Here is a 23,488-nt window from a genome sequence, read left to right on the forward strand (position 1 = left end):
ACATGATGTCAACTCTGCAGATAGGGACAGGTAGTTGGCACTCATTTGCAGTTCTGGGTCCCGTTGTTCATTTTCCACCAGGGGATCCCATGTTCACTCTGTGTCTGTATGTGTGCTTCCTGCGATTTTTTTTTTTTTTTTTTTTTTTTTTAACATATGCTTTTGTGTTGTGCATGAGTGTGGTATTTTAATTTTCTTTAGATTCAGAGCCCTCCATTGTCATGTTAAAGTGTTTAACTGAACATATCATACTCCTGATGTGGCTGCTGTACTTGTATAAGAAAGTATCCTGTTGTATCACCTCCTTTGTGTAAAATCGCTGGTGTTCCTGCCAGTCCTTCTGCTTTACTATTAAAAACTGACCACGCTAAAGCAGGAGAACACACCATGCAGGGACTTCAGCCTGCTCTACTCCAATGATCAGACTTGTCCTAAACCCCTCCTCTGTGCAGCCTTTCACTGGGAAGCTCAGTGTACTGTTGCTGCTGCTCCCTTCTGCTCTTATGCAGCTGGGAACAGAGTGAATGTGATCACTTATAAAAAAAAAAAAAAAAAAGTATTCTGTTGGCTTTGCATGCAGAGGCTTGGCATTGCATGCCACTGCCAAGCCTGTTGTCCACCAACAGCCATTGAAGTGGAGTGGACCAACATTCCACAGGCCACAATCAAAAACCTGATCAACTCCATGCGAAGGAGATGTGTTGCACTGTGTGAGGCAAATAGTGGTCACACCAGATACTGACTGGTTTTCGGACCCCCCAATACAGTAAAACTGCACATTTTAGAGTGACCTTTATTGTGGCCAGCCTATGGCAAACCTGTGCAATAATCATGCGGTCTAATCAATCTGGATATGGCACACCTGTGAGGTGGATGAATTATCTCGGCAAAGGAGAAGTGCTCACTAACACAGGTTTACACAGATTTGTGAACAATATTTGAGTGAAATAGGCCTTTTGTGTAGATAGAAAAAGTCTTAGATCTTTTCGTTCAGCTCATGAAAAATGGGGGCAAAAACAAAAGTGTTGCGTTTATAATTTTGTTTAGTGTATGTTCTAATGTAAAGGCTCATCTGGTTTACGTTCACCTTGCAGCACTATAACGTGTCAGTATCTGCGGGATTGAAGTTCTGTTTTAGAACTTCTGTGTTTAATATCTAGTGGTGGGTTGATGAGCACTGATCTAATATTCGGTTGATGATTTAATATTATTTCCCCTGATTAGTCGCAGCTTTGTGCTCTGTATGTGTGTATGCAGGACACAGCTGGTCTAACAGAACCCAGCTCCTTCTCTCCCTGTACCTCATCCAAAAGACACCCGGGATCTCTCTGTGCAGCTGACTCTTTCCTGTTATTTCACACTCTAGGGACACTGCTCCACTCTATTGGGGTTAGATGTCCTTGAAAGCTTGTGCAATGTTCACACAGTAGAAACATAGAATTTTAAAGGCTTCTAGACCTAGTGAAATGGAGATTAAATACATTCTTTTTAATGTCTAAAATGATCAGACTTTTAGGTTGCAAAATTTATAGAAAATGTTTTGTACGTACAGGAAAATTTGATATTTACTCAAATGGTTTTTGGCAATACTGCTTGAAATTTTCCAAATTTTGTCATGTTATAAGCTAAAACGTAAATGTATTTTATTGGGATTTTATGTGCTAGACCAACACAAAGTGGCAGATAATTGTGAAGTGGAAGGAAAATGATTAAATGATTTTCAAAATTTTAAAAATTCTGAAAAGTGTGGCATGCATTTGTATTCAGCCCCCTTTACTCTGATACCCCTAACTAAAATCTAGTGGAACCAATTGCCTTTCATGATTTACCTAATTGTCCACCTGGGTGTAACCTAATCTCATTATAAATACAGCTGTTCTATGAAGCCTTCAGAGGTTTGTTAGAAAACCTTAGTGAAAAAACAGCATCATGAAGGCCAAGGAACACACCAGACAGGTCAGGGATAAAGTTGTGGAGAAGTTTAAACCAGGGTTAGGTTATAAAAAAAATATTCCAAGCTTTGAACATCTCACAGAGTACTGTTCCATCGGAAAATGGAAAGAGTATGGAACAACTGCAAACCTACCAAGACATTGCCGTTTACCTAAATGAACAGGCCAGACAAGGAGAGCATTAATCAGAGAAGCAGCCAAGAGGCCCATGGTAACTCTGGAGGAGCTGCAGAGATCCACAGCTCAGGCGGGAGAATCTGTCCACAGGACCACTATTAGGCCCCTTTCACACACGGAGTTCGTTCAGATCCGCCTGTCAGTTTTTTTTTTTTTTGCGGATCTGAACGGACGCCCCATGCATCTCTATGGGGCATCGGATGTCAGCGGAGTCATGTCCGCTGGCATCCAATCTGATCAGATCCATCTAAACCGGACGGATGGATACCCTATTTTCCATTTGTCCATCGGATCGGATGAGAACGGACAGGCGGTCTGTTCCCATCCGATTCCCCTATAGAGAAGAATGGGGACCTGACGGCTTTGTCTCCGCACACAGCGCGGAGACACAGCTGTCATCCGCCTGCTCAGCGGGGGATCGGCGGATCGATCCCCCGCTGAGAAGAACGGAGTCCGCCTGATGGACTCCATGTGTGAAAGAAGCCTTAGTCATGCATTCCACAAATCTGGCCTTTTATGGCAGAGTGACAAGAAGAAAGCCATAAGTCCAGTTTGCAGTTTGTGAGAAGCCATGTGGGGGACACGGCAAACATGCGGAAGAAGATGCTCTGGTCAGGTGAGACCAAAGTTGAGCTTTTTCAACGAACACTGCACATCACCCTGAACACACCATCAGCACCATGGTTGTGGAAGCATCATGTAGTAGGAATGCTTTTCTTCAGCAGGGACAGGAAAGGTGGTCAGGGATGATGGGAAGATGGATGGAGCCAAATACAAGGCAATCTTAAAGGAAAGCCTGTTAAAGCCTGCAAAAGACTTGAGACTGGGGAGGAGGTTCACCTTCCAGCAGGACAACAACCCTAAACATACAGCCAGAGCTACAATGGAATGATTTAGATCAAAGCATATTCATATGTTAGAATGGCCCAGTCAAAGTCCAGACCTAAATTCAATTGAGAATCTGTGGCAAGACTTGAAAATTCACTCTCCATCCAATCTGACAGAGCTTGAGTTATTTTGCAAAGAAGAATGGGCAAAAATGTCACTCTCTAGATGTGCAAAGCAGGTAGAGACATACCCAAAAAGACTTGCAGCAAAAAGTGGCGCTACAAAGTATTGACTATTGGGGCTGAATACGAATGTACGCTACGCTTTTCAGATATTTATTTGTAAAGAATGTTGAAGACCATTTATCATTTTCCTTCCACTTCACAATTATGTGCCCCTTGTCTATTACATAAAATCCCTCTAAAATTAATTTAGGTTTTTGGTTGTGACATGACAAAATATGGAAAATTTCAAGGGGTACGAATACTTTTTCGATGCACTGTGTGTATGTATATATATATATTTATATGCCATTTCACTTTTTTGCTGTTAACATAACCTATTTTAGTACTGTCTTGTGTCAGTTAGGAGACGTGCTGTAGAACTGATTTTAGGCCACTACCTCACTGCTATGTTGTGACTTCAGATGGCACTAGCACTGTACCCAGCCCATGAAAGTCACCTGACATGGGTTGAATAGTCTTTATTAAAGTCGTATAAGAAGCTCTCATGCGTTTGTATATTTAATTTGGGGTGAAAGTCCTTTCCTAATACTTTCTTCTATTTTGGCAGTATAGTTAAATAGGCAATTCTAAGTGGACATTAAGTCCCCGTTCACACTGGGGCGACCTGTGAGGCGACCTGGTCGCCTCACAGGTCGCCTCACAGGTCGCCGTAGGTCGCCTTCCATAGGGAAGCTGCGGACCCGTTCTAATAGGAGCGACACAAGTCGCTCCGACTTAGAAAAAGGGTCCGGAGCTTCTTTGGGGCGACCCGGAGCGACCGTCATAGACTTCAATGTTATGCAGTCCGTGCTGGCCGCTCCAAAGTCGCGGCGCGCTGCTTGCACCGCGACCTCGGAGGTCGCCCCTGGAAGTCGGATCGCCCCAGTGTGAACGGGGCCTTAGCAGTTTGTTTGCTATTTTTTGGTTAACACCATATAGCAATATTTTTTAAACTTTACACCTATTCAGTGGAAATGCACATTCGAGTGTATTCACCAGAGTCCATTAAATTATCTGTAGTCTACTGCTACCAGAATGTGTCTAGATTTGCTGTTAGACTCCACCATTAAAAACCGTTGAAGGGTAGATAGGAAACGTGTTGTAATATGGGCTTCAGAACTATTTTGTTTATTTAACTAAATAACTAACTATGGAGAAGTAACGCTCCATCTTAATTCTTTCCCCTACTTTCTCCTTTCAAGCACAGTGTATTGACGTGGGCTGTGGCCAAGTGTTTTATCTTGTATAATGGTGAATGACTCCTTTTATAGTAGAGCAACAATACTTGGCAACAAAAATTAAAAAAAATAAAATCAGTTGCACAAGGTTTTGGTTTTTCATGTGTTTATTAATACTATTTTTTTTACTATGATTGTTCTGCAATTGTTTTTACCTTTTAGAACCTCTGTATCTTGGAATTGTCATTATACTTGTTCGTTGTTGTGGGATTTGGCATACAATGCTTTAGCTGGCTGCAGGTTTAAGTAGTTCTAGCACCTGCGCTATCTGTTATAATCCCTTTTGAAATATATGCTACATCGCTAAATGCCATCTTCAGTAGGTAGGTTTTTCATATAATTTGGTACAAAGGACTTGTTGGCCCAAGTCACCTTTTTATCAAATACAAAAGGTAGTTGGTTTCCATTTACTTTCCATATTTGGTTGTGTCTATGATCTATCTGTCACACACCACATTGTGTTTTTCTTCTGTACGTAAGAGGATGAAAAAGTTCATACACATTACTGGCTGATATTCTAGTTAAGCCTACTCCATGAGCTATTCATCCTGTTCTTGATGATAGGCTAAGCTAGCTTCGCACCTGCAGAGTATGGAGATGGTATTTCAGAATCTGTGATATTCCTTGGACACCTGGATTCAGTTTCACATACAGAAGGGAAGCACTATGTAACTAGCAACGTAATGCATACAATGCTTTGATGATACCATTAGCCTGCCTATCCTAATGAATGCTTTTGTAATCACAGTGCTAATAACCTAGTATGATGATAACATGTAGAAGTCATTTTTAGTGTTAACATTTTTATAGCTGGTCGTTATTTTTTTATTTTTTTTTTTACACATTTAGTTGGTAATCTGTCTTTAATCCAATGTCCTTGTTTGTGGAATGATCTGTTCACTGCTAAAAAAGGATGTAGCATGGTTAAAAAAAAAAAAACCTAGGTTTTGCTAAAGAGCTGTGGCCTTATTACACAGATGCACAGGGAATTGTTTTTAATCTCCATTCTGCTTTCCCATTACAGATGGTGATGACGACCCACAATTCTCCTGGGTGGCTTCATCTCCCTCCAGCAAAGACGTTGCATCACCCACTCAGATGATAGGAGATGGGTGTGATCTCGGCATAGGAGAAGAGGAAGGGGGATCTGGGTTGCCGTATCCCTGCCAGTTCTGTGAAAAGTCTTTTAGTCGTCTCAGCTACCTGAAAAGGCATGAGCAGATCCACAGTGACAAACTTCCATTCAAATGCACATACTGCAGCCGACTGTTTAAGCACAAGAGGAGTAGGGATCGCCACATTAAACTCCACACTGGGGACAAAAAGTATCACTGCCACGAATGTGAGGCTGCATTTTCTCGAAGTGATCATCTTAAAATTCATCTAAAAACGCACAGTTCTAGCAAGCCTTTTAAATGTACAGTGTGTAAGCGTGGATTTTCTTCCACTAGCTCTCTGCAGAGTCACATGCAGGCCCATAAGAAAAACAAGGAGCATTTGGCTAAATCAGACAAGGACATGAAGAAAGACGACTTCATGTGTGATTATTGCGAGGATACATTCAGCCAGACAGAGGAGCTGGAGAAGCATGTGATGAAGCGACATCCTCAGCTTTCAGAGAAAGCAGATCTGCAGTGTATCCATTGCCCTGAAGTATTTGCAGATGAAACTTCTCTGCTGAACCACATTGACCAAGTCCATGCCAACAAGAAGCACAAGTGTCCAATGTGCCCAGAGCAGTTTTCTTCGGTGGAAGAAGTATACTGCCACCTTGATAGTCATAGGCAGCCTGATTCAAGCAATCATAGCATTAGTCCAGATCCAGTTTTGGGAAGTGTGGCTTCCATGAGCAGCGCCACACCAGACTCCAGTGCATCACTTGAACGTAGTTCAACTCCTGACTCAACGCTTAAGCCACTAAGAGCACATAAGAAAACCTTATCATTAGAAAGAGAGGAGAGCCAGAGTTGGTCCAAGGTTAGCTATAGCTGTCCTTACTGCACAAAAAGAGATTTCAACAGCTTGGCTGTCTTGGAGATCCACCTAAAAACTATTCACGTGGACAAACCCCAACAAAGCCACACCTGTCAAATCTGTTTGGATTCTTTGCCCACCCTGTATAACCTTAATGAGCATGTAAGAAAGGTTCACAAAAACCATGCCTACCCTATGGTACAATTTAGCAACATAACTGCCTTTCATTGCAACTATTGTCCTGAAATGTTTGCTGACATTAACAGCCTTCAAGAACACATTCGCATCACTCACTGTGGACCCAACACTACTCCTCAAGAAGGCAACAATGCTTTCTTCTGTAACCAGTGTTCCATGGGATTTCTTACTGAGTCCTCACTGACTGATCATATTCAGCAAACCCATTGCAATGTTGGAAGCTCAAAGCTTGAATCTCCTGTTATTCAGCCAAGTCAGTCATTCATGGAAGTGTATTCGTGCCCATATTGCACAAACTCTCCCATATTTGGTTCTGTATTGAAGCTCACAAAGCATATAAAGGAAAACCACAAGAACATTCCGTTGGCAAACAATAAGAAATCAAAATCAGAGCAGAGTCCGGTTTCTTCAGATGTTGAAGTTTCTTCCCCAAAGAGGCAGCGGCTGTGTCCTAGCCTAAACTCTGCGTCAAGTGGAGAATATCCTTGTAATCAGTGTGACTTAAAGTTTTCAAATTTTGAAACCTTTCAAACACATTTGAAATCACATTTGGAGCTTCTTTTAAGAAAACAGTCCTGCCCTCAATGCAAGGAGGACTTTGACTCCCAAGAGTCTCTCCTACAGCACCTCACAGTACACTACATGACAACCTCCACACATTATGTGTGCGAGAGCTGTGACAAGCAGTTCTCATCTGTAGATGATCTGCAAAAGCACTTACTGGACATGCATACTTTTGTGTTATATCACTGCACTCTTTGCCAAGAAGTCTTTGATTCTAAAGTTTCCATCCAAGTGCATTTGGCAGTAAAGCATAGTAATGAGAAGAAAATGTATCGCTGTACAGCATGTAACTGGGACTTCAGAAAAGAGGCAGACCTTCAGCTTCATGTCAAGCACAGCCATTTGGGCAACCCAGCAAAGTCACATAAGTGTATCTTCTGTGGTGAAACCTTCAGTACGGAAGTAGAGCTTCAGTGTCATATCACTACTCACAGTAAGAAATACAATTGCAAATTTTGCAGCAAAGCATTCCATGCAATCATTCTCCTTGAAAAGCATCTGCGAGAGAAGCACTGTGTATTTGACACTAGCAGCCAAAATGGTACAGCTAATGGTATGGTACCTGCAGGCAAGAAGTCAGAGACTGCTGAGGTCCCAAGTGTGCTAATGAAGAACCCAGAAGTTTCAAACAGCCACGAGGCCAGTGAAGATGATGTTGATGCTTCTGAGCCAATGTATGGCTGTGATATCTGTGGAGCAGCTTACACAATGGAAGTTCTCCTACAGAACCATCGATTAAGAGATCATAATATCAGACCTGGAGAAGATGATGGTTCTAGAAAGAAAGCAGAATTTATCAAAGGCAGCCACAAGTGTAATATTTGCTCAAGAACGTTTTTCTCTGAAAATGGACTTCGAGAACACATGCAGACACACAGGGGTCCTGCAAAACACTACATGTGCCCTATTTGTGGGGAACGGTTCCCATCTTTGCTTACGCTAACTGAACACAAAGTTACTCATAGCAAAAGTTTAGATACAGGAACATGCAGAATCTGTAAACTGCCCCTTCAAAGTGAAGAAGAATTTATTGAACACTGTCAGATGCACCCAGACCTTCGGAATTCCCTGACTGGTTTCCGTTGTGTTGTCTGTATGCAGACTGTCACATCCACTCTGGAACTTAAAATTCATGGAACATTCCATATGCAGAAGTTGGCAGGAAACTCTGCTGCCTCCTCTCCTAATGGACAAACACTACAGAAGATTTATAAATGTGCCCTATGCTTGAAAGAATTCAGAAACAAACAGGAACTGGTAAAGTTAGATGTTAATGGCTTACCTTATGGTCTATGTGCTGGATGCTTAAGCAGAACCACTAATGGACAACCCACCAACCCACCCCCACAAGAAGTCTGTGAGAGGCTGTGTCTGAGATGCCCAGAGTGCAATGTCAAGTTTGAGAGTGCTGAAGATCTGGAAAGTCATATCCAGATTGATCATAGAGACTTGACACATGACGTTAGTGGTCAAAGAAAATTATCCCAAACTTCTCCACTCCCAAGAGTAAGTACATATTTTATGTCATTTTTGCAGTGATGATTTTTTTGTGTTTTGAGCTTACTTTAGTAGATAGATTCCAAAAGAAAAACTAGGGTTCCATGTGGTGCTTATACCATAATGATTACTACACCGAGAAAGGGTTACCTTTGCTAAGGGGGGAATCATGCCATGTTTTTTCTTTTGTTTGTTTCTGTTGAGAAGTTTTTATTCTACTTCTGGCCCAGTGACCATAAAATACAAAGTTTGACAGATGTTAGAGGAACAGGAACAGTTTCTGAGTTGAGAAATAATCCACTGCCTGGTGCATCTTCAGGGCAGAAAGTAATGGGAAATCTCCACAACAAGAACAGTCAAATATGAACCGGCTAATAATCCTTTGCCATTAAATAACCAATTAGAGAAGTAAAATATAAAACAGTGTTTTATCCTTTGCCTATAAAAAAAAAAGAAGATTGTTAAAGTTGAACGTAAATTAATTTTTTGTAATAACTTTTCCTATAAAACATAAAAGCATGGCATTCTATTGATATCAACCCATTGGCTACCAAACTAGCATCCAAGGTGTACAAGTTAAAACTTCCATAGCAAGAGATCTGCAGGCATGCAGACTCCTTGTATGTTATGGCATTCTTTATATCTCATAACACTGGGTGCTGCTTTCAAGGAAGGGACCAAAAAAACATTAGGTACTGTCTTGAAATGTGAACATTGTGCTTACTGTTGCAATCTTTTGATCACAAGCCAGGTTTGGAAAAAGGGTTGCTTCTATAGATGTTAGCTATCCATTATTTAGACAGGTAGGACTCTACACCTACCCCAGTGATATAGTAAATAGGTTACATGTTTACAAAAAGATTAAAAACATTAAAAATAATCCATATAGTTTTTTTTTTTTTTTTTTCAGATTGTGTTGGATCCCCATGTACACTGAAACACCCAATCTAGTTTAAAGTTTAGAGATGAATTAATCTCATTGACATTCATTATAGTAAGTGGAGCATGGGATTGTAGCAATTTGCAAGGCTCCAAATTAAATACTGTCTTTGGCTAGCTACTTCCATTAAGCAGGAAATATAATGAGCAAAGAACACAAAAGGACAGTTGTGGAAAACAAGCTGTACAAAAGGGCTGAATATCTACCAGCATGAGGGGGGATGTCTTGAGGGAGTTGTCCCTGTATAATTCTGAAGAGAAATGGGGTAGCATAATGGGGAGATTACCAATTTATACCCCTCTAGCTACAAAGTTGTTGTACCTGGTATGCTAGGCTGGTGTTTGGATGGAAGGGAGGAGGGGTGGGAGGAGTCGTTTTCCTAGAAAAGTCAAATTAACCCAATATACTGGGTCTGGAACATTTACATTTTTTTGATGATATTCTTTGACTTTTATTTGGTAGAATCCAGAATAGATCTAACTCTGATTCCATTTGTTAATCTCTGTTTGTGACTTTTATACATGGTTCAAGTAAAGCCATGTGTTTAAAAAGGAAGTCAGTGCACCAGAATAGACTCATCCATTGAGTAGTAAAACCCTTGGTACTTGCAACATTTTGTTGCAGTGCCTCCACTGCAGCCCATAGGAACTGGCACCCATAGTAGACTAGGCTTTAATATCTACTGTATTTACTGCATAGTACAAATTTTGTCTCCAGAGCGATCATGTAAAAGGTGAGGCTAATTGATCAGAGGTAACGATTGTTACAGATGAAAAATAATGACTTTTGTCCTTACTTAATTTATGAAGTGAACCATTAAACCAGAAGCACCCTGTAAAAGAAAGCAATGTGTCTTAAAACTTATGGCAACCATTCAGATCTTTGATAAGTCACTTGGCAATAAAAGAATGTACATCATAATTGTCATCATTAATTGTATATGACAGATTATATTCCACTAGAGTATACTTAAACTGACAACAGATATTCAAGAAACTTTTTGGTCCAGCTTGTGTTCTAAAAAGGTACTCTAGTGACAGCAAAGTTCCTGTATAGGGTGAAGATGAGGAGTACATAGGCAGCCCCAGCATCAGTTTGTCCCCAGTAACAAAAATGGCCAGTTAAATTGACAGTCATCTGCAGGGCCGCTGTTAGAAATCATGGGGCCCCCTACAGCCTACCTGATGGGGCCCCTTTTGATCCCACCCTTGGTCCCGCCCTCTGCCCCACCCCTAGCCTCGCCCTCTGCCCCACCACTGGTCCCTCCCTTGACTCCACCTGTTCAGTTTGTGTTTGCATGCACCATACAATGGACAAGGGTGGAATTGTGATGGCTCTATGGGTGACCATTTGAAAATCTGCTCTAGAAAAAAATAAAAAGATGCAGTCCTTTTCCATAGTTTTTTCTATCCTGAACGGACATAGCGCTAGGTGTAAACCTAAATAGTGCTTTCAATTAGGTCCACAAGAAAAACTGACAGGCGGCCCTAACTGGAAAGCTTGGAAAGTTCTAAACCTCTTCACGCCGGACGCACGCATCAATACAGCCTCTTGGCGGGTGGACCAGAATGTACACATTGCTGTGCGGAAAGCGTGCGCTCTGTGCGCTCCCTGGACAGTTATTGGCGATTAACCACTTTACCACTAGAGCATTTTGCTGTCTTACGTCTGGGCCACTTTTAGCGATTCGGCGCTGTGCGACTTTAACTGACAATTGCGCGGTCGTGCGACGCCGTACCCAAACGAAATTGACGACCTTTTTTTCCCACAAACTGAGCTTTCTTTTGGTGGTATTTGATCACCTGTGCGATTTTTACTTTTTGCGCTATAAACAAAAAAAGAGCGTAAATTTTGAAAAAATAACAATATTTTTCACATTTTTTTTTATATGAAATTCCCCCCAAAAAAATGTAAAAATCAAAATTTTTTTAAATTTTTGGCCAATTTGTTTTCTGCTACCTATGTTTGGTAAAAAAATTCACAAGAAGCGTATTTTGATTGGTTTGCGCAAAAGTTATTGCGTTTACTAACAAAGGGAAAGATTTCTGTCATTTTTGGTGTTTTTTTTTTTTAACGTGCAATGGCGGCGATCTGTGATTTTTTTTGCGGGACTGCGACATTGCGGCGGACAGATCAGACCCCTAACTGACATTTTTTACACTTTTGGGGGTACCAGTGACATTACTGCAGTGATCAGTGCTATAAATATGCACTGTTACTGTAAAAATGACACTGGCAGGGAAGGGGTGAACTTTATTGGAGAGGGAGGGGTTAATGTATGCCTGGTGCTTACTAACGTGTGTGGGGGGAGGTGACTGTGTGACACAAGGACAGCTATGCTGAATCCTGCAATCTGTCCCTGCCTGTCACTTGGGAGATCTGCCCGCTCTGTTTACACAAGCGGGCGGATCTCCACACTCGATCCCCGACGATCAGGGAAGAGCGGCGGCGATCGCCGCTGCTCCTCCCCTGGCCCGACTCCCGCTGTGACTGAATACGAGCGCCGCCAAGAAAGGGGAGTGTCTGACGCCGTAGTACTACGGTACTCAGACGGCAAGTGGTTAAAGGAAAGCTCCTAATCTCTACTTGCGATTGGGAGCTTTCCGATCATGTGTCCGCCAATCATGGTCAGGAACACTGCCCCACCTCCCAGCATCAGAAACCTCTTAAAAAGCTTGGAGGCACTGGCATTAAGGGGTTAAAGAGGAGTGGTTGGGGCAGTAAAAATTCACAGCCCCTCCCCTTGAAACACAAATGTAAAGTATACTCTTACTGTGTCTTCTGAACATCAGCATTAGGATCTATACAGAGTACAGCAGGGCTCACAGCACATCACATGGCAGTTCATTGCTGACTTTATTATGGCTGTACTGGGCTGCAGTCTGTAGCACTCAGTACAGCCATAACTGAACAAAGTCAGCAATGAACTGCCATGTGATGCGCTGTGACAGAGCTATAGATCGCCTGCTGTACTCTGTGTATATCCTAATGCTGATTATCAGAAGACACAGTGAGGATTCTGTGGACTGTATCTGAATACTAGTGTCACTCACTGTGTGATGCTGCTCCTCCCTGTCACTGTCAGCAGCCTCCACTCGGTCTCTGCATCTGTCCTGATAGAGCGGGACATGTACATAAAATCACTCCGCCAGAGCAGGCAGCTGACTGACCGGAACTAGATCTTAGCAGAGCAGGTTGCAGCATAGGGCATGTTCTTACGCCCCGAAAAAGATTAAAAAGTCCCTGCAATGCTGCGACCTCCTGGGCCCCGCAGCTGATCTGATGGGCCCCAGAAAATGTGTTTATACACCCTCAAAGAATGTAAGAGTGAGGAGGGTGTATTTTAGTAAGCCCTATTCCCTATTTCTTTATTTGGCAGACACTGACTACAAAGCTTTCGGGCCCCTGATGGGGCCGGGCCCGGTACAATAGGGCCGGTTGTACTGCCCTATCAGCGGCCCTGGTCATCTGTGCGTGGGCAATTCTAATCTAAAAGACAAAAAAAAAAACTACCTAATTGAGGAACTGCTACTTATTTGTATAACTTACAAAAATACTCTCTAGTACTGACCCTGGTGGCTATCCGCACATGGGAGCCCTTGCTAAGTGGAAGATTAAGATAATTTTCTCCACTCAAATTAGGTATTTCTAAGATTAAAAAAAAAATAAAATTATCAATTTACACTAAGACCCCGTTCAGACAGGGGCGACACGACTTGATGGGGCGACCTGTGAAGTCGCGGTGCACAGCGTGCACCACGCCTCGGCGCGACTTGCATGGACTTTATATAATTGAAGTCAATGCAAGTCGCCTCCAGGTTGCCCCAAAGTAGTACAGGACCCTTTTTCTAAGTCGGAGCGACTTGTGTCGCTCCTATTAGAACGGGTCCTGTGCTAATCAATGGCGAGCGACCCACCGCGACTTGTCAGGCGACCAAGTTGCCTGACAAGTCGCGCTAGTGTGAATGAGATAAAATATATAACTGTATTATAGAGTAGCATGTAACTGTAAATATATTAATATTACTATGATAACTGAAAGGAAGAATGTGAAAATATATGCACACTACACATGGGTAAAAGCTCCTGATAACTGTAACTTCCCAAGGAATTCAGCAAAGTTCTTTATGTAGTGCACTATGCCTGGATTTGTGTGAATAATGAAAGATACCTTAACAATTCAGCAGTACTGATGTGGGGGCTTCTAATAATATCAAATATGAATGAAAGTCTGTAGATGTTCCAGAGGGATGCACAGGTAACAGATGTTTACTCCGATGCCTGATACAACAGATGGCCACTTTGAATCATCTTGCAGCTTGGTCATCTTGGTTCCTGGTTATCACTCAATTTGGACAGAAATACAGTAGTGAGTCTAACTGACCTTACACTAGTTTCCCCCTGAGTTGGCCTGTCTATTCTGGACTATTAAATGCCTGGTATTGGCCATAGAAAGCTAATTTATTACAGAATTGGTTTAAAAGTTCAACAAGTCAAAATTGGCAGCTCCTATATTCCTGTCCTAACAATCATATTTTACAGCTGGACTATAGGCACAAACATGTAAGGTAAATATATTTCTCAATAGCTTTAAAATATATAAATCCAGTTTGTGTGCCCTAAATGACCTTGCAAAATAGATATGTTAGTTTCTAAAAGTCGCATTTACATCTTTACTGTGCTTTACATAGCCTGAGCAGAACTGGATAGGGTTAAAATGACACTAAACTATATCTTCTTCTCCAAAATGAATCTAAACATACCCAGTGCTTAATGGCTCTGTAATCTATTTTTCATGGAATCACTTCTTACTTTGTTTTCCTGCCTCCTTTAATGACCTCCTGAATGTTCCTTGAAGTCATATGTACTACTCTGTGCACAAATCCCATAGTCCTTAGTCCATCTTGGGGGCGAGCAAGATAGTGGCTATGTTCCTACATACAGTGGAACTATGGGGACTGAATACACCTGTCCTTTAACAGGGAGTTAAAAAAAATAAAATAAAAAATTGGAGAAGGTTAAGCTCAAAAAGAGGTACATTTCTCAATCAAGAGTACATACTTGTATTTTTTTTAACCAGAGTTTAGTGTCACTTTAAGCGGATTCCCTCCAGCAATAGATTATTCCTATAATCTATTGCTGGCTGATTGCTGTCAGCAATAGATCACTGTTAAAATGATCTGTTTCTGCAGAGCTGTTTGTGGGAGCTGGATCAGGTCACTGTGAAGGAAGGCACTGAAAGGAACATTTTAACCAGAAGCAACAGCCTTCAGTTAATAGGATATACCCCATTACACATAAATAATATGCTGTATCCCCCCCCCCAAAAAAAAAACAAAACTGCAGCTTTACATTAAGTGTGTACCCCTGGTATTTATTTAGGTTTATTAATGTGGACTAAAATTATACAAATGTGAGCAGCCCCTTTGCTTTCACTTGCTGCTTTTAATTGGAAAAATGTGGGCCTGTATTTGTCAAGTCGTCTTCCAGGGCAGCATCTGAGAGATAGGTGTCCTCCCACCTAAAACAGGAAACGCATTATCCACCATTTTAAAAGGCCATCACATAGCTCAGTTCTTGTGTTTCTTCCAGACCAACAGGAGCTACAAGCAGTTTATTTTCTTCTAGGCTCTGTGCTAGATGCAAGGACCTCCCCGTCCGACTGCCTGCACAAGCCTCTAGGGAGGTTAGGCAGCTTCAGGACAAGGGCAATTAGAGGACCCCCCTTGGGGTTACTCCCTCCTTTTTTGCCAGAGATTTCGATCCCACTGGGGGTAAGCAAGCATCCCCCCATCTGCAAGCATCGAATTGATAGCGCCCTGAGTGTGTCAAACTCATTGCTGCAGGGCCAGGAGGCAGAGGGACATTTGCTATTTTTCCCCCAGGCACTGGCTCCTACCTGCTGTGATGTGGAATACATGGGGGACCAAGATGGTAGTGTCTTGCTCGTGGGATGTGGTGACATCATTACTTCTGACCGGCACCATCTTGGTAGAGTTATGACAGGATGTGTGGTACAACACACTTCTGGTTGCATCACTTGCAGGTACATCCTGATTGGGTGCAACGAGTGACATCCCTTCCCGTTTCGCCAAGGTGGCATTTTTTGGAACCTGGAACATACAACCCTAATTTTACAGAGCCAGACAGCTTCTGCAGCAGGGAGGACAGAGCACACTATCAGCAGGTATATGTCCACCCATACTACTGATGGGGCAGTTAGGGTTAGGGCCGGAGCAGGGGCAGTAAAGATGTCAAGGAACATGTGTTTGATGTTTGCTTGAAGCTGACCATGTCGGATGCTGCACCATCCTGCCCTGCAGAGCCTGCAAGCCAGGACCGCTCCAAGGTAAGCTAGAGAATGCTGATCAAGTCTCTGTGCTTGATTTTTGTGTGGATCCTGCAACATATAATTAACTGGATCTTGGATAGTCCTCTATGCAAGGACTGCATACACAAACGTGTGCCTAATGAGAGCTCGTTATCGCAGGCAGGTAGTGTACTTCTAACTGCTCTGGCAACATTTTCAGGCTCAGTATGTCAGCAGCTTTAATTTACTACCAGGCCTGACTAGGTTAAGGCTAGCCATGCATGTGCAATTATCTTTTGAAATTTTCCTTTGGACTTACCAAAAACCATGAGAAATTAGGTCAAAATGAAACTCTTTCAATTGTATCCAATTGGGGATCATAGAATGTATGGCCTAACACCTCAGGAATTGAGAGACTTTGGCTCCTTTCACACGGACTTTCCGATCCAGTCCGCCTGTCATTTTTTCAGGCGGAACGGATCGGATGCTCTATGCAGCCCTATGGAGCGGCCGATGTCAGCGGAAACATCTCCGCTGACACCCGCTGCTATTCCGATCCGATCCTGTCCGTAAAATCTGGAAGGATGGAAACCCTATTTTCCATCCATCTGGAGGATCGAATCAGATAAGATTGGGTGAAAACGGACAGGCGGTTCATTCTCAGCTGATCTCTCTCCCGTAGAGGAGAGCGGGGCTCTGACAGCTCCGTCTCTGCACACAGAGCGGAGACGGATCTGTCCTCCGTCTGCTCAGTGGGAATCAATGTATCGAGCCCGCTCAGCAAAATGCACTCCGTCGGGTGCACCGCCCATGTGAAAGGAGCCTTTGGGTGCTTCTCCCCTAGGTGAGATTCAGGTTTACTTCAGTGCACTTCTCTCCATTGGCAACTCATTCCAACTAAACATGGTCAGGGAGGAGTAGAAGCTGTACCTATAATGGGTTACTAGTGTTCACTATACACGCCACTTGGTGTGCTCACCTTCACACTTTTTACCTGAAGTCCCCCGCTACTTCCACTGAATAGATATATAATGCATTGATTGACACAGAGCAAGTTTTAACCTGGATTCTGCTGTCTGCTTGATGGCATAAACATCAATTGCGTATACATTGCAGACCAGGGGTTATCTTTTAGTTGAATGCACCATGACTGTCCTCAGGGTTCTGCAGTATGCTAGTATTTTATGTTTATTTTGAACATACACATGAAGTGGCTATATTGGGGGCAGGATCTCTGGTGGCTGTAGTGCAGCTAGATTTCCTTTGTTAGCGAATTTCACATGAAATGGTAATTTGCAATCTGTGACTGTGCATTTCATAAACTATTGCTCCATCTATGCTCTGTTTCTCATGAGCCTTATTTTAGAAGCGGGTTTTTTTTCCAGCAGTTTCCGTATAATGGTGCACTATGCAGAACACTTTATCCTTATGTGTTTTCTATATAGACCTGGGGGTTCAGTTGTTTCTACCGCATCCCTTTGAATTTATTTAGATGGTAATTACACATAGAGGGCCCAATAATCTTGGCTGCTAAAACTTCTCTGATGGTTCTCTCAATTTGTCTACATTTATGATATTGTTTGGACATGAAGTAGCCTATTAGGTACTGGAGATCTAGTTGTTAATGTTCAATTAAGTTCTCCTTGTCGCAGATCAAGGCTTTTGCCAATTATCTGTGATTTAATACTACTGATAGTCTACTTTGTGCATGGGCCTCAGCCGTACATGAGCCATGATTTGGGAAGCTTTTTTATACACATACTGCTTTAGCTCTGACTATATGAAGTTGGCAATATAGTTGTCTTTATATAGATAACTTGTGTGTGTGCCTGGTTTGTGGATCAGGCCTCTGGGCAGGAGCCTGACTGGGTTGTATCTGTTTATGTATATGGATTGTCCAGGAGACCTAGCTCCTGAGGCTTCATCCAGTGGACAATCCTATCCCACACATTCAGGCTTTACCAGACACATTCCCTGGGCCTGACACTGGTAGCTTAGAGGACATGATTCCAGTCCTCTAGATTCCGGAGAATAGGGTTTATCACTTATCTCCTTAAAAGCAATTGTGTTTATTCAGACATCCCTACAGTAGAGATGGTCTTCAGGTTATGGCACTATATAAGATGGTGTGCCTACACTAAGGATGTGGGGCCACTAAATTATATCATATTGTCTATGTTCTATACAATAGTATATCCCGACCAGGGCTGCAGAGGCAGCCAGGTCATTCACATGATAATCTGCAGTACATTTTATGTGCAGTGTTTATGGGTGTTTCAGCCTATCATTATTTGTTATCACTCGGACCTTATACCTGGCTTGGGTTGGTATGGCACTATATTCATATAAAGGTCAATATGTATGTATCTTCTTATATGGCCCCTGAGCAGGAGTGAATCATAAGGCCCTTTTCACACTTGTGTGACTTGTCCTGCGACTTGGGACTGCAAGTCGCATACTAAGTCGTACTCATTTTCCAATGAGTACCGTTCATATCTGTGCAACTTCAAGTCGCAGCAAGTTCAAAGTAGTCCCTGCACTACTTTGGCCCGACTTTGATGCGTTTTGAGGTCTAAGGACCTCAAGATTACACAGCCATTGATTCAGTCCAGTCAAAATCTCCCGATTTTTAGGTCGCACAAGGGGCGAAAGAGACCTAAAGCCGAACAAATCCCATCGATTTAGGTCTCTAAAAAGTTACATTCCTGGAATTCCTGAATTGCTAGCTGTCACATGTGCTTTTTGCATTAACCAGGCTGCTAAACCATCAAGTGGCTGGTGTCGTGACTCGCATCGTATGTGCAGCACTATGACGGTTACAGATCAGACAGAAGCAGCTTCCTTGGCGGTAAAGGATAATAGGTCCTAATTCTGCTTTAAGGCTGTCAGCAGATCGGTCTACAATATTGGCAGTGCCTAAAAATGCATAACATGGGGAGTAACTGAGCATGTGCAAAGCAGGATGATTCAGTGTATTACTGAATCTTACACAGTACAGACCCTTATTTTAGCGTTTTACCAAGCTTTACCTGCAGAAGGGTCCAGCCTGAGGTCCTCCTTAACAGAACGTGGTGTAACAATCAACATGAACAAGTTATCCTGTTACTTCTACAGTCTCTTCAAGTGGGGATCTACCCAACTCTTCTCATATCAGTATCACAACTAGCGCCATAGTCCTTGTGGGGACTCAGACTTAAAACACAGGAAGAACACCTGACATTTGCATTCAGATGAGGAGACAGTTCTATTGCGTATGCAAGAATGTACTGTATGATTGTTCTTACATATTGCTCATACGCGTAATAAGTGATTGGCAGTCTAGCAGTTGACTGGCAGTCTAGCAGTTGATTGGCAGTCCAGCAGTTTCTTTGTATTTCTTTCTTTTGTGGTCAGAGCGCTTTCCTGGTCATCCCTTTCTACACTAATGGTCAAGGGCATTGTTTGTTAGTCCATGCTTTAGGTAGCTATTTGGACACATCTGGAGTTGCAGTTGTAATTATGGTCTAGATATCATGGAATTCTACTATACTGTTTTATGCTCCAGTCTCTGTAGTCTTTACAGTAGTTCACTCCAGTTCAGGTATGGGTGATCTCTTAGCTATTTTCAGACTCAACTAGGGATGGAAAGCAGCGTCTTAATGCTTACAGTGCCTGATTGGCTGCTCATTGGATGGTGCCTGAGTGGTCCTGGGGCCAATTATACTTAGCAAACCAAGTGGCATCATAGCAATGTTTTTTTGTGGCCATTTTTTAGGGTGGCATTCTAAACACTGCTGTAGGGGGTTTTTGGTCCCTATTGTCTCCAGTGTGTGGAACATTATTCCACTGGCCCACAGAGTAATCAATTTCAGTATGATTCCTAAAACTGATTTAATTAGGGGTTCCCTGCTACTTTTCATAGTTCTAGGCAGAACCTCTCAGTGGATTTTACCAAATCTTTGACATCAGAATGGAAAGAGGAAGAGGATTTACCTCAATAGCACCACAGAACTGGCAGTTAGATCAGACTAGCATCTCTTACATCTACCAATCTCAACCAGGTTCCACCCAAAGGGATCACAGCCCATTCTACCAGGGCCTGACCATCTTTATATGTAGAGAAAGCAGGAGTTACGCCAGGCGGCAACCTGGTCGAGCTTCAGTACCCTTCCTTACCAAATATTACAGGATAGATTTCCTCTCCTGCCAATACCAATCTTTCAGTGGAAAGGTCCTTCAGGGTGTAGATCCCCAGTAGTATTACTTACTACTTACTAGTAGGATATCACTAAATCCTCTCAGATGTTGCCCTGGAAGACGACTTGAGAAAAACAGAGTTAGGTACCTGGTAAATCTTTTTCTAGGGAGTCTTCCAGGGCAACAGACACACCTGTCCCTATTTTTTAGGTGGAAGTTTTATGGAAGGATAGTGTATATTTGCCGATTGTTCCTCTGGTACTTGTATATTACTGAGGCACTGAGGTATGTGATGGCCTTTTAAAAGGGTGGATGATGTGTTTCCTGTTTTAGGTATGAGGATAATTATCTCTCTGATGCTGCCCTGGAAGACTTCCTAGAAAAAGTTACCAGATACCTAACTCTGTTTTTTTGTATCTTCTCTGTAGAAGGGTATTTCTTCTAATTCAGCATAATAATCATTACAAAAACAGTGCTTCAGGATTGTCCAAGTGTCGTTGCTGTACAATTGACCAATTGCACACTTTTATTTTATTACATATGCATTCCCAGCAGAACTTGAAATTGCTTCAGTTTCAATTGACTCTTTGATCCCTGGTTCACACTGGTGCGTGCAGAACACCGAATGAGATTCGCACAGGAATCGCACCACATCCGATGTCTGTGCAATACAGTTTGGGCCATACATTTTGTATGGTTTAAATCGCATCCCATTCACAGCAAAAATGGTGCACCATTTTTTTCCCCACACCTAAATCGCATTGCATGAGAGTGCGATGCAATTCTGGTATTTGCACTGCATTTTGTGATCCGTTTCGGGGTGTTGTTACTTTAACATTGACACCTGCAGCAGATCCCATGAACGCCATGCAATTGCTATGCAGTGTGATGCGGGAAAATGCAGTGAATCTTCGTGTCACGCCAGTGTGAACCAGGGCGGAGGTAGTAGTTCTTCTCTTCACCTAAAGAAAACCACTGAAAGCTCAGATTATCTGGGTCAAAAAGACTTGTAAAATTATTTAAATGGACATAATAAAATGAATGATACTGGATGGTTGCAGGTGGCAACCTATGTCCATCTACTCTGAGGATGGGGTTAGGTGGTATAGTGGCATTAAACCCAAAACCAAAAATGTAATATGTTGAAGCACACCAATCATTAGATGTGGTGGCTGCTTTAATTTTATTTATTTTTTTAGACCTTTTTGCTTTGTATTCACCCGGTAATCTGGCCAATAACATTTCCCCTGTATAAGAGTGTCCCTACAGCAGCGTTTGAAAAGGCATTAGTTGCACACAAAGTGGATTTGTATGCTTGGTAGCTTTTGAGGACTATAAAGTATTTAAATGTTTTAGTGCCCAAAATTAAGCTTTAAGGCCTCCATTGGTGAGTGTAGGGCTTACCATTTGTCTTTTTATACTCTATGACCGGGGTTTCAAACCCCCAGGTCATGGACCTGTGCCAGTTTGTACCCTGCTTGAAGCTGGCCTGCACAAACCACACTGAGGCAGGTGAGAGGTGGGTGAGCAGAGACCAGAGAATCATCGCTCACATCACTGCTGTTGGGTCAACCTTCATAAGATTCTCAAATCTCATAGAAGTGGAACCCGGTAATCAACTGCTTGTTTCCCACTCCTGCCGGATTCCTTGCGAGGCCGTAGCACTGGGGAGAGACTTAGTATTATTAAGTTCTTTCCTCGCACAAACTAATTAAAATTGACAAGCTGCATCTGGTGGCTACGGTGGCAGGCTACAGTGCCAAGTTGCAACTGGTGGCTGCAGTGGCAGGCTACAGTGTCTAGCTGCATCAGGTGGCTATGGTGGCAAGCTGCATCTGGTGGCTGCTGTGGCAAGCTGCATCTGGTGGCTGTAGTGGCAGGCTGCTGTGGCAAGCTGGATCTGGTGGGTGCGGTGGCAGGCTACAGTGGTAAGTGACACTGATTGTACATTGTGGTGAGTTGAGGTATTTCAGTATATATTACAATCTAATAGTAGAAATAATGTGCTTTATTCATCCTGACACCATATCAATCATGGTGTTGGGATGATTTAAATGCTAACATCCTCCCCCAACCCCATCATCCCTGCCAAATTGGTGTCGAAAACTTGTCAGAAGTGACTCATGCTGAGAACAGAGGAACGAAGCAGCAGACAGAAATGACACTTAGTGCACATTATAGAGGGAATATGCTTTGTTCATTTTTCATGTCTGAGATTTACAACCACTTAAAGCTTTTTAACAATAATTTATTATCATTAAAGTGATTGTAAAGCTAGGTTCACATTTGTACATTTTTAGTGCGTTTTACAGATCTGCAGAAACGCACTACAATCTAACCTTAGTTTACATCTATGGAGTTTTCTGCAAAGCTTTTTTCGGATGGGTGCAGGTTGTGTTTTTTGCTCCATTGACTTCAATGGAATCGCAATAAAAATGCATAAAATTAGTTTTTGACATCTTTTTTCTGCATTTTCCTGCATGACAACAGACACCTTCTCTTAGCAGCATCAACACATAGCTTGCCATTGGCCAAAACAAGAAAGCAAAACGCAAACCGCATTAAAAACGCGGGGGCACACCTGCGGGTTTGCTTCTGAACCAGACTGTGTGCGTCTGTGGACAAACAGAGCGCAGCTTTGCCCCGCCCCTCTCTCCCTACAGAATTGACTTGACAGCAGCAAGAGCCAATAACTTCTGCTGCTGCCTCTGTGCCTGTGTGAAGAGGGAGAGAGAGCAATGGGGGCTTCAGATGTGCACAGAGCTGGATCAATTTAAGACACAGGATGAGTCATTTTTACCTTAATGCAGAACCTCTTTAATCCGAGACTTCTAAAACAGAACTCTGGTAAAGCAGCTGAATTACACTGCTGAGATAAATATTTACACGCCACAGGGTTTCTAATGCTATAAAGCCATTTGTGATGCAAAAACACTTGCCAGGCAGGAGAGCCGGGTCCTAGACCTCCACTTCAACAGCAGCTTAACTTAGTCGAGAGCACACTCTCAGCCTACTAATTCAACAATGAATGAGCTGCTGCAGACTCATAAACCATCTCTCTGCTCACCCCTCCTGTCAGCACCTGTGTATACAGAAGAGCCTTTTTGGCTCCTAGTGCTGCATTTGCCTCTTTGAATCTGAGCCATGCTGTACAGACAGTTGCAGGATTATCTACCTAAACTAGTTGCATTTAGGAATATACCGTATTTATCGGCGTATAACACGCGCCGGCGTATAACACGCACCTAAATTTTAGGAGAGAACTTTCAGGAAAAAAGGGGTATATATTTTTAAATTAATAAATAAATACATTACTTAAATTTGGTTGGAAACTAAAGGAGTGGCTGCATACTGATAGTCACCCCCCTGCTCACGCCTTTTGCAAACATTTTTAGTGTTATCTTGCAAGC

General features: G+C 42.6%; 1 protein-coding gene across 1 annotated transcript in view; it reads left to right on the plus strand.

Moving 5' to 3' along the window:
- The window catches only part of ZNF423 (zinc finger protein 423), a 394,330-nt gene that overhangs the window by 177,958 nt on the left and 192,884 nt on the right, over positions 1–23,488 (plus strand). Inside the window, exon 4 of the mRNA XM_082271171.1 lies at positions 5,444–8,661. Within this exon, the coding sequence (XP_082127297.1) occupies positions 5,444–8,661 (3,218 nt within the window). The remainder of the gene's footprint in view (positions 1–5,443; positions 8,662–23,488) is intronic.

This window comes from Pelophylax lessonae, assembly GCF_965119305.1.
Source record: "Pelophylax lessonae genome assembly, chromosome: 10".
Lineage (NCBI taxonomy): Eukaryota > Metazoa > Chordata > Amphibia > Anura > Ranidae > Pelophylax > Pelophylax lessonae.